We start from the raw sequence: 11,375 nt of genomic DNA on the forward strand, positions 1-11,375 counted from the left end.
CCCACTACACCCCAATACACCCCCAATACACCTCAATACACCCCCAATACACCCCACCCTTCCCCCTCACTCACCCCCTCAAGACACAATACACCTCAATACACCCCAATACACCCCCTACACCCCATACACCCCAATACACCCCCAATACACCCCAATACACCCCAATACACCTCAATACACCCCCAATACACCCCATTACACCTTCAATACACCCCAATACACCCTCAATACACCCCCAATACACCCCAGTACACCTCAATACACCCCAATACACCCCCAATACACCCCAATACACCCCCAATACACCCCAATACACCCCAATACACCCCCATACACCCCCAATACACCCCAATACACCCTCAATACACCCCCAATACACCCCCATACACCTCAATACACCCCAGTACACCCCCAATACACCCCCAATACACCTCAATACACCCCCAATACACCTCAATACACCCCCAATACGCCCTCAATACACCCCAGTACACCCCCAATACACCTCAATACACCCCAATACACCCTCAATACACCCCATTACACCCCCAATACACCCCATTACACCCCCAATACACCCCAATACACCTCAATACACCCCAATACACCTCAATACACCCCCAATACACCCCAATACACCCCAGTACACCTCAATCACCCCCAATACACCCCAATCACCCCCAATGCACCCCCAATACACCCCAATACACCCCAATACACCCTCAATACACCCCCAATACACCTCAATACACCCCAATACACCCCAATACACCCCCAATACACCTCAATACACCCCCAGTACACCCCAATACACACCCAATACACCTCAATACACCCCCAATACACCCCAATACACACCCAATACACCTCAATACACCCCCAATACACCCCAATACACCTCAATACAACCCTCTCCATCCTTGTGTCCCCGTTTAGGCTTCGCCTTCCCGGACTGGGCGTACAAGGCGGAGTCGAGCCCCGGCTCCCGGCAGATCCAGCTGTGGCACTTCATCCTGGAGCTGCTCCGGCAGGAGCGGTACCGGGAGCTCATCGCCTGGCAGGGGGACTGCGGCGAGTTCGTCATCAAGGACCCCGATGAGGTGGCCCGGCTCTGGGGGGTGCGCAAGTGCAAGCCCCACATGAACTACGACAAGCTCAGCCGCGCGCTCAGGTGGGCACTTATGGGGAGCTTGTGGGGCGCTTACGGGGTGTGGGGTGCTTATGGGGCGCTTGTGGGGTGCTTAGGGGGTGTGTATGGGGTGCTTATGGGGCGCTTGTGCGATGCTTATGAGGTGTGTATGGGGTGCTTGTGGGGTGCTTATGGGGTGTGTAAGGGGTGCTTGTGGGGTGCTTACGGGGTGTGTATGTGATGTTTATGGGGCGCTTGTGGGGCACTTATGGGGTGTGTATGGGGTGCTTATGGGGTGTGTATGAGGTGCTTATGGGGCGCCTGTGGGGCACTTACAGGGTGTGTATGGGGTGTGTATGGGGCGCTTGTGCGGCGTGTATGGGGTGCTTATGGGGTGTGTATGGGGTGCTTATTGGGCCCTTATAGGGCACATACGGGGCTCTTGTGGTGTGGTTATGATTCACATATGGGGTGCTTATGGGGCACTTACGGTTTGCATATGGTGCGCTTATGGGGCATATCTGGGGGGCTTATGGGCTGCTTATGGGTTGGTTAAGGGGTGCATATGGGGTGCCTATGGGGCACTTATGGGTCACGGGATGCTTATTAGTCACTTATGGGGCACATATGGGGTGCTTATAGGGCACTTGGTAGGTGCTTACAGGGCGCATATGGGGCTCTTATGGGTCACTTGTTGGGTGCTTATGAGGTGCTTTATGGGGTGCTTACGGGGCACATGTGGGGTGCTTGCAGGGTGCTTATGGGTCACTTATGGGGTGCGTATTTGGGGTGCTTGTGGGGTAGGGGATGGTGGTGGTTCCAGCCCCACATCTCCACGTGGGCAGGGGAGGTGGTGGCCAGGCCGTGCTGGTACCACCAAGTGAATGGTGAGGTGGCTTCTGGGTGTTCTGCTCCACATCTCCCCATAGAAAGGATCTGGGGGTCCCAGACCCACGTGTTCCCATAGAGCCAGCACAGGGGCCTGGGCCCCACATCTCCCTATAGAAAGGACTCGATATAGAAGCGATCTGGGGCTGCTAGACCCACATCTCCCCATAGAAAGAACCCAGGTGTTTGGGCCCCATATCTCCCCGTAGAAAGGATATGGAGCTCCCAGCCCCTCATCTCCCCATAGAAAGGATATGGAGTTCCCAGCCCCACATCTCCCCATAGAAAGCACCCAGGTGTTTGGGCCCCATATATGGAGTTCCCAGCCCCACATCTCCCCATAGAAAGCACCCAGGTGTTTGGGCCCCATATCTCCCTGTAGAAGGGATATACAGCTCCCAGCCCCACATCTCCCCATAGAAAGCACCCAGGTGTTTGGGCCTCATATCTCCCTGTAGAAAGGATATACAGCTCCCAGCCCCACATCTCCCCGTAGAAAGGATATGAAGCTCCCAGCCCCACATCTCCCCATAGAAAGGATGTGGAGCTCCCAGGCCCACATCTCCCCATAGAAAACACCCAGGTGTTTGGGCCCCATATCTCCCTGTAGAAAAGATATACAACTCCCAGCCCCATATCTCCCCATAGAAAGGATATGCAGCTCCCAGCCCCACATCTCCCCATCCAAAGGACCCAGCAGTCCCATCCCCATAGGAACAACCTGGCTGCTCCAGACCTATATCTATTCCCATATACAACAGACATGGGGGGGGTCTCAGCCCCACATCCCCACCCCACATCTTCCCCCCCCCCCCAAGCTACTACTCCAACAAGCAGCCCCTGCACAAGATGAAGGCGATGCTGCGGGCGGCTCTGGGGGCACCGGGCCGCGATGGGGCCCACCGATGGTTCCCAGCCCCACACCCTGCCCCACACCCTGCCCCATAGGTACTACTACAACAAGCGCATCCTACACAAGACCAAAGGCAAACGCTTCACCTACAAGTTCAACTTCAACAAGCTGGTGCTGGTCAATTACCCCTTCATCGACGTGGGGCTCGCAGGTACCGCCGGGAGCGCGGGAAAACGGGGCGTGGCCTCTGCCGCGGGAAAACGGGGCGTGGCCCCCCAATAGCCACGCCCCTTTTCCTCCTAACCGCGCTTTACCGCCCCCTACAGGCCCGCCGCTGCCGCAGAGCGCCCCCCCGCTGCCCTCGCTCGGAGGGGGGGGGGGCGGCGGAGTGGGGGGGGGCACCCCCCATTTCTGCTTCCCCCCCTCCCCCTTCCCTTGCCGGCCCCTCCCCCACCGCATCTGAGGGGCTCTCCCCTCCCCTCCCCCCCCCACTGTGGAAGCCGCCCTCGCCCCCCCCCCTTCCTCTTCCTCTTCCTCTTCCTCCTCCTCCTCCTCCTCCTTCTCGCGCCGCCTCGGCTCCCTCAGCGACGGCTCCGAGCTCGAGGAAGGGGGGGGTGCCGGGGACCCCCTCCCCCCCTTACCCCCTCCCCCCCTCCCCCCTCTTTCGGGGGGGGGCGGGGGCAGCTTCCGACCCCTCCCCCCCCATCCCCACCCCCCCCCGCGCTTGACCCCAGACGCCCTTTTCCGCCTTTACACCCCCCCCCCCCCCCCGCCCCCCCCCCCTCCTTTCGCGGGATCCCCGTTACCGGCCGCGGGGGGAGGGGGAGGAGGTGGGGGAGGCACCGGGGGTCTCCTCCCCCCTCCCCCCTTATCCCCGGCGCTTCCTTTGACCCCCCCCCACGTTGGTTTCGCCCCTTCCCCCACCCTGAGCCCCCTTTTCCCCGCGGGGGGGTCCCACTTTTCCTTCAGCCCCGAGGACCTGCAGAGGGCGCTAGCGGCGCAGACCCGCAGCGTTTACAGCTACCACCTGAGCCCCCGAGCCTTCCTCCCCTGCCCGGGGCTGCTGCTGCCCCCCCCGCCCCCCGCACCGCCCCCCCCTCCTCCGCACCACGCACCCCCACATCATCAACAGCATCCCCCCGCTTCCGAACCCCTTTTCCCCTTCAAACTCCAGCCCCCGCCGCCGGGAAGGAGGCAGAGGGAGAAAGGGCGGGATGCGGCGCCCCCTCCATCATCATCATCACCATCATCATCATCATCACCCGGGGGGGGTGGTGGTGGGGGGGGGGGGACGACGACGACAGCGACGACGCAGGAGCCCCCCCATATCAAAGTGGAGGCGGTGTCGGAGGAGGAGACGGTGGAAGTGACGGATGTGAGCGAGGAGGAGGAGGAGGAGGAGGATGAAGTCTTCAAACCCCCCCGGCCCCGCAATGGGGAGGAGGAGGAAGATGAGGAAGAGGAAACGGTGGGGGGGGGCCGGGCCGTGCCCCCTTCTCCCCCTCTCCCCCCCCAGCCTTGTGTCCCCCTTAAGCTGCGCTTTAAGCGGCGCTGGAGCGAGGAGCGGAGGAGGGGGGGGACGGAAGGGGAAAGGGAGGAAGTGGGGACCTTCCCCCCCCATTCCAATGAGGATAAGAAAGGGAAAGGGGGGCCCCCAAATCTGGGGGGGGGGGGCAGGAGGGTGAGCACCGACCTGCAGCGCGCCACGGCCCAGCTCTCCCTGGACTCATAATGGGGGGGGCGGGGGTGAATTTGGGGAAGGGGAGGGGTCCCCATTGCCTTAACTTGGGGCTCCGCACCCGATTTCCATTCCCCCCCCCCCCCCCCAAGTTTGGGGGGGCCCCCCCCCCCACCGTTTGGGGGGGTTGGAAGTTGGGGGGGGGGAATGGGGGGGGGGCGTCCAGCAGGGTTATATGCAGGGAATGGGGCCCCCCCATAGGGGTTTTAGGGGGTTTCCCTTCTTTTTTGTTGTTTTACATATTCCCCCCCCTCTTAGGTGGGAGTTTTGGGGGAGGGGAGTCCAAAACTCCCCCCAAAACGGGTGATAACCACCCAAAAACGGGCGGGACCTCCCCAGAAATAAGCGGGAACAACCCAAAACGGGCGGGAACAAGTCCAAAAGCGCGGGAATCCCCCCGGCACGGGTGGGGCACCCCCGAAATGGGCAGGAATCTCCTAAGGAATGGGTTGGAACGCCTCGGAAGGGGCAGGAACGCCCCCCAAACGGGGGGAGGAGGGGGGGAATCCCTTAAAACGGGTGGGAATCCCCTCAAAACGGGGGGGGGGAGCTCCCAAAACGGGCGGGAACGCCCCAGAAGAGGCGGGTTTTCCAGGGGAACGGGCGGGATCTGCCCCAGGGACCGTTCCGGACGCTCCGAACGGGCGGGATCTGCCCCAGGGACCGTTCCGGACGCTCCGAACGGGCGGGATCCCCTCAAAAATCTGCACCCAGGGACCGTTCGGCTTCATGTAACCAAAAACGGGGGCGGGGTGGGGGGGGGGGGGGTCATTAAGTGCCTGTTGATGAACTGTCTGTGGGGAAGGGGGGGATGGGCCTCACCTCCCCCCCAGCACCCCAAAACGGGGGGGGGGGGGGGGAGGGTCCCCAATGGACACAACCTCCCATCCCCCACTCGGGGGTGTCGGGGGGGGGGAACACACCTCCCCCCCTCTTTATACCCGGGATGGCAACAGCCAATCAGCTCTGAGCTCCCCAACTCGTGTCCCCGTTTAACCCCATCCCGGCTGCACCCCCATGGGGCTGAATATGGGGCTTTTCCTTGCCCCTGCCCCCCCATTTGTCCCCTCTTCCCCTCCCCCACCGCATCCCCATCTTCTCCCCTGCCCCCCTTATGCCCCCCATTCCCCCTCCCCTTTTTCCCACCCCCATTCCCCACATTCCTGCCATTTCTCCCCCTCTCCCTCCATCCCTCCCCATTTCTCATCCCACCATCGTTACACCCCCCCTTATTTACATGCAATTAGCGTAGGACCTGCTTTATTCACACGCAGCTCACGTAGGGCTGACCTTATTTACATGTTACTAACACAGACCCTTCCTTATTTACATGTTATTAATGTAGGGCCTACTTAGTGTCCTTTTAGTGGAGGACCTGCTTTATTTACATCTCATTAACATAGAGCCACTCGTATTTGCACGTTCTTACTGTAGGACCTCCTGTATTTACATGGTGCTGTGCCAGGACCTCCTGTATTTACTCATTTATTAACGTAGGACCTATTTTATGTACGGTTGCTGTCGGATCTGCTCTATTGACAGGGTATTGGGGCAGGACCTACTTCATTTATGGGCCCTTATTGTAGGTCCTACTTTATCGGGGAGGTATTATTGTAGGACCCAATTTGTTGAGAGAGTTATTAATGTAGGGCCTACTTTATTTACATGTTGTTATGGGAGGACCACCTGTATTTACAGTTTCATTCCTGTAGGACCTACTGTATTGGGGGTGGTTGTTATGTCAGGACCCGCTTTATTGAGTAACTTATTTACAAGTTAATGTAGGACCTACTTTTATGTACCTGTCATTAACATAGAGCCTGTCTAATTTACATATTCCTGTAGGTCCTACTTTATTCCCAGGCTGTTATTGTAGGTCCTGCTTTATTAGGGAGTTTATTATGTCAGGACCTGCTTTGTTTACACTTTCGTTACTGTAGGACCTGCTTTATTTATGTGTTACTGCAGGCCACACGTTATCTGTGCATTGTTATTGGAGGCTCTGCTCTGTTGACATGCTGTTACTGCAGGCGGGAGGAGTTTATTAACACAAGACCTGCTTTGCATCTCATTAACATGGGCACAACCTCATTTACATGTAATTAACACAGAACCTGCTTTATTTACTGCTTTATTTCTATAGGACCTACTCTATTCCGCTTCCAGGAACTCAGTCTTGAGGCCCAACCCTCCTCCAAGCCCTGCCTCCTGCACCCCATCTGATGAAACTGAGGCTCAGGGGTGGGGCTTGCTTTGGTCATGCCCTTCCTCGTCGCTGGTGGGCGGGGCTAAGGCGAGGGGGCGGTGCAAGTTTAGGGCATGGGTGGCCTGGGACCAGCGCTTCAGCCAATGGGAGAAGGGGATGTTGCCGGGGGGCGTGGCCGGTATCCACTGAGCCGGCTGCTCCCACCTATGGGAGACGAAGGAGGGGGGAAGGGGGGATGTGACATCACACATGGTGGGCGTGGCCTCTCACGGACCCACCCTCGCCGCCTCACCATTGGCTGATGACATCCTGGAGGTGGGGCCAGCCCTCGAGGCACTGCTGGACCCTAATGGACAGCGCCTGCAGCTGGGGGAGGAGCTTGGCGATGGCCACGCCCTCCGCGGGTGCTAAAAAGGGGCGGGGTCAGCACAGGCCACACCCTCACCCCCCCATCTCCCCCCCTCACTCACCGCGGGGTGGGTGGGGCTTCAAGGGTCCCGCCCCTTGCTCTGACCACGCCCTTTGCTCTGACCACGCCCCCTGCAGCTGTTCCAGCTCCCCCCGCAGCTCTGCCGCCCGCAACAGCGCCCCCTGTGGGGGCTGAGGCACAAACACCCCTGAGCAACGGCCCCATTGCCCCTCCCCCCTTTATGGCCCCTCCTCCCATTGCCCCTCCCCCCTTTATGGCCCCTCCTCCCATTGCCCATCCCCCTTTATGGCCCCTCCTCCCATTGCCCCTCCCTCTTTATGGCCTTCTCCCCCTTTATGACCCCTGCCCCCTCTGTGGCCCCTCCTTCCAATTCCCCTCCCCCTTTATGGCCCCTCCTCCCATTGCCCCTCCCCCCTTTATGGCCCCTCCTCCCATTGCCCCTCCCCCTTTATGACCCCTCCTCCCATTGCCCCTCCCCCCTTTATGGCCCCTCCTCCCATTGCCCCTCCCCCTTTATGGCTCCTCCTCCCATTGCCCCTCCCTCTTTATGGCCTTCTCCCCCTTTATAACCCCTGCCCCCTCTGTGGCCCCTCCTTCCAATTCTCCTCCTCCCATTGCCCCTCCCCCTTTTATGTCCCCTTCTCCCATTGCCCCTCCTCCTTTTATGTCCCCTCCTCCCATTGCCCCTCCCCCCTGTATGGCCCCTCCTCCCATTGCCCCTCCCCCCTTTATGTCCCCTCCTCCCATTGCCCCTCCCCCCTGTATGGCCCCTCCTCCCATTGCCCCTCCCCCCTTTATGTCCCCTCCTCCCATTGCCCCTCCCCCCTTTATGGCCCCTCCTCCCATTGCCCCTCCCCCTTTATGGCCTTCTCCCCCTTTATGACCCCTGCTCCCTCTGTGGCCCCTCCTTCCAATTCCCCTCCCCCTTTATGGCCCCTCCTCCCTTTATGGCCCCTACTCCCATTGCCCCTCCCCCTTTATGACCCCTCCTCCTGCCCCTCCCCCTTTATGGCCCTCCCCCATTTATGACCCCTGCCCCCTTTATGGCCCCTCCTCCCATTGCCCCTCCCCCTTTATGGCCCCTCCTCCCATTGCCCCTCCTCCCTTTATGGCCCCTCCTCCCATTGCTCCTCCCCCTTTATGTCTCCTCCCATTGCCCCTCCCCCTTTATGTCCCCTCCTCCCATTGCTCCTCCCCCCTTTATGACCCCTCCCCCCATTCCCCTCCCTCTTTATGGCCCTTCCCCCACCTCACTCTCTGCCATTCCGAGGGCACGTCTGATTGGCTGCAGTGGGCTCTGGGCGGGGCTAAAGGGAGAAGGGAGGGGTCAGCACAGCCCTTCCCCCCCCCCTCCCCCCCCCCAATTCACTCACCTCGGGGGGAGGGGCACTCTCTCCTTTCCCAGCATGCTCAGCGCTTCCTGCAGCCGCTGCCCTTCCCCCTGCAGCCCTGGGGGGAGCCGCACAGCTCCTCGGGCCTGAAAGGGGCGTGGCCAAAGCTCTGAGGCCCCGCCCACTCACCATTAAGCCCCGCCCCATTTCCCTCCCCCTCTTTGCTCACCTGGGCCTGCAGGGGGCGCAGCTGCGCCTGGAGCTTCCCATTGGGTGCGCCCAGAGCCCGGAGCTGGATCCAGCGACGGGACTGGAAGGGATGGAGGGGGGGACACAAGGAAATGAGGGACCCCAAAGCCATGGGAGGGACCCAAATACCCCCCAAGACCCCCAAACACCTTAAATATCGCCCCAGATTTCTCCCCCAAACCTCTCCCTTCACCCCAAACCAATCCAGAAGCCCCAGATCCCCCTCCCAGCACTGCTGAACCCCCAAAATCCCCCCTAAAGCCCCAAACTCCCCCATGTCATCCCCTATAGACCCAAAATCCCCCTCCAGGACCCCCAGATATCCCTCATCCCTCCCAAAAAGCGGCACTGGGACCCTTTAGGGACCCCAATCCCTCCCCATAACCATCAAATTCCACTTCCCAGACCCCCACAAGCCCATCAGGACCCCCCCAAATCCCCACATTCCCCCGTTGGCACCCACCAGCCGCTGCTTCCCCTCCTGCAGCTGCCTCCTCAGTGGCCCCAGGGCAGCTTCTGGGGAGTCCATGGGGCTGCCCCGTAGCTCCTGGACCTGCTGGATCAGGGCCTCCTGAGCCCTTGAGAGCCCCGCGGCCTCCAGCATCAACCTGGTGGCAAGGGGGGGCCCAAAGCCAAATGTTGAGGGGGGTTTGGGGGGCCCAAAGGGGTTCAAGAACCGTTTTTTGGAGGGGGGACACCCTAAAAGGACTGCAGGGACCATGGAGGGGTTGGGGGCACCCCAAAAGGTCCCAGCACTGGGTTTAGGGAGAATCTGGGGGGGGCTTTAAGGACCCCTATGAGCCCAGCACCCACTTCAGAAGGAAACCCAGGGGGGTTTAAAGTATAGAGGGGGTCCCTAAAGGGTTCTGAGGTTCAGGAGTGGGGAGGAAAAGGCAGGTTTGGGGTGCAGGGGGGGGAAACCGACTGCAGGATGCATTCAGGGGGTCCTTGAGAGGGTTTTGGGTGCATGGGGGACTCCATAGGGAGGTTTTGGGGTGCAGAGGCAGTTGTTTTGGGATGCAGGAGGGATAGATTTAGGGTGCAGGGGCGTTGTTTTGGGGTGCCATGGGGGTTCTGGGGTGCATGAGGGTGGTTTTAGGGTGCAGGGGGGAAGGTTTTGGGGTGCAGGGGGTGTTTGGGGTGCACCGTGTGGTTTTGGGGTTCAGGGAGGTGTTTTGGGGTGCAGGGTTTTACCTGGCAGCCTGCTGGGCTTTGGGGTGCCCCTCCAGGCGCTGCTGGATCTCCTCCTGCAGCTGGAGGAGCCGGAGCCTCAGGGGGGACAGGCGGGAGGCCGAGGAGTGGATGAGGTCCCAGAGTCCCCCCACATCCACCCAGCAGTCCTGGGGGGTGCAAAGGGGGGACCCCACATCAATGGGGAGCTCTGAGCCCTAAAGCACCCCCAAATGTGCCCCTCAAGTCCCCCCATTTACCTGGATGAGGGCCTTCATATGGGGCTGAGCACCAGGGTCAGGGTTGGGGTCAAGGTCAGGGCTGATTTTGGGGTACCCCTTCCTGCAATGGAACAACGGGGAAGGGGGGAGGATGCAACCCCCGCCCCTCTGTTGGCTCCACCCACCGGTAGCCCCACCCCTTCCCTAGTGCCCTGGGGCCACCCCCCTTTAAGCCGCACCCCCAGCAGCCCACTGGCCCTGCCCCTTCCCTAAGCTCCACCCCCTCCCAAAGCCCCACCCCTCCTAAGCCCCTCCCCTCACCCCAGTGTCTGCAGGGCCTCCAGCACCTCCTCTGGGCTGTGTTGGTTCAGCAGTGCCTGGGGGGGGGGGTGACGGAGTTGTCAGGTCACATGGGGGGGGGGTCACATGACCAGTTAGGATCAGCCACCTCCCCCCCCCACCCTCCCCCCATGGGCACCCACCTTGGCCTCCTGCAGCCAGAGCAAGGTGAGGTCCTGCGGCCTGGGGGGGAAAGGGAAGGGCAGGGGGGTTGGGGGGTGATGGACAGGGAGGGGTTTACGGCAGCAGTGGGCGGGGCTTGCCCTGAAGGGGGCGGGGCTTACCTCGACAAGGGGCGGAGCCCCAGCAGCTCCTCCAGTGCCTCCTCCCGCAGCTTGCACACGGCCTGGGGGGGGCGGGTGGGGCAATGGGGGTGTGGCCACGCTCAGACCACTCCCCTTCCATAAGCCCCTCCTCCTTCCCAATAAGCCCCGCCCCTTCTTACAGCCACTTTCGACGTCAGTCCCACCTTTGGCCCCGGCTCCCTGCAAGCGCAGAGCATCATGGGAATGCTGCCCCTGCCCCCATTGGGATACCCATGGGCAAGCCCCGCCCCCTCCTCGCTCACCGGTGGGCGGAGCTTATCTGGGACCCCTCCCTCCGCAGCCTCCGCCCCTCCTGCGCCGCCTCCGCCCCCAGGGCCCGAAGCTCCGCCCCTCGGCGACGCTCCGCCCCCTGGCGACGAAGCTCCGCCCCCAGTGCCTCATCTATAAGGAAACAAAAGGGGGCAGAGCATCAGGTCAGGTGACCGGTAGCCCCGCCCCTTTACCCCCCCCCCCCCCCCAATGAACTCACCCAGCTCCAGCACCGCTGCCCCG

General features: G+C 61.2%; 2 protein-coding genes across 2 annotated transcripts; one reads left to right on the forward strand and one right to left on the reverse strand.

Moving 5' to 3' along the window:
• Nucleotides 1–802: 802 nt before the first annotated feature.
• LOC134157872 (ETS domain-containing transcription factor ERF-like) lies at nt 803–3,644 on the forward strand (the record flags this gene model as incomplete). The annotated part of the gene is made up of 3 exons (XM_062607299.1): nt 803–1,174; nt 2,969–3,084; nt 3,200–3,644. Coding segments are annotated over 3 exons (625 nt in total), but the record flags the coding sequence as incomplete, so codon positions are not given.
• Nucleotides 3,645–6,833: 3,189 nt separating this feature from the next.
• Nucleotides 6,834–11,371, reverse strand: LOC134157873 (HAUS augmin-like complex subunit 5; the record flags this gene model as incomplete). The annotated part of the gene is made up of 15 exons (XM_062607300.1): nt 6,834–7,021; nt 7,110–7,224; nt 7,288–7,417; nt 8,497–8,554; nt 8,621–8,724; nt 8,808–8,888; nt 9,291–9,435; nt 10,022–10,167; nt 10,258–10,339; nt 10,540–10,595; nt 10,701–10,740; nt 10,842–10,903; nt 11,003–11,042; nt 11,126–11,264; nt 11,353–11,371. Coding segments are annotated over 15 exons (1,392 nt in total), but the record flags the coding sequence as incomplete, so codon positions are not given.
• Between the last annotated feature and the right edge of the window lie 4 nt (nt 11,372–11,375).

Source organism: Pezoporus occidentalis, unplaced genomic scaffold (assembly GCF_034315485.1).
Source record: "Pezoporus occidentalis ecotype Australia unplaced genomic scaffold, CSIRO_AGI_Poc_V1 ctg1211, whole genome shotgun sequence".
In the NCBI taxonomy this organism is placed as follows: Eukaryota; Metazoa; Chordata; class Aves; order Psittaciformes; family Psittacidae; genus Pezoporus; species Pezoporus occidentalis.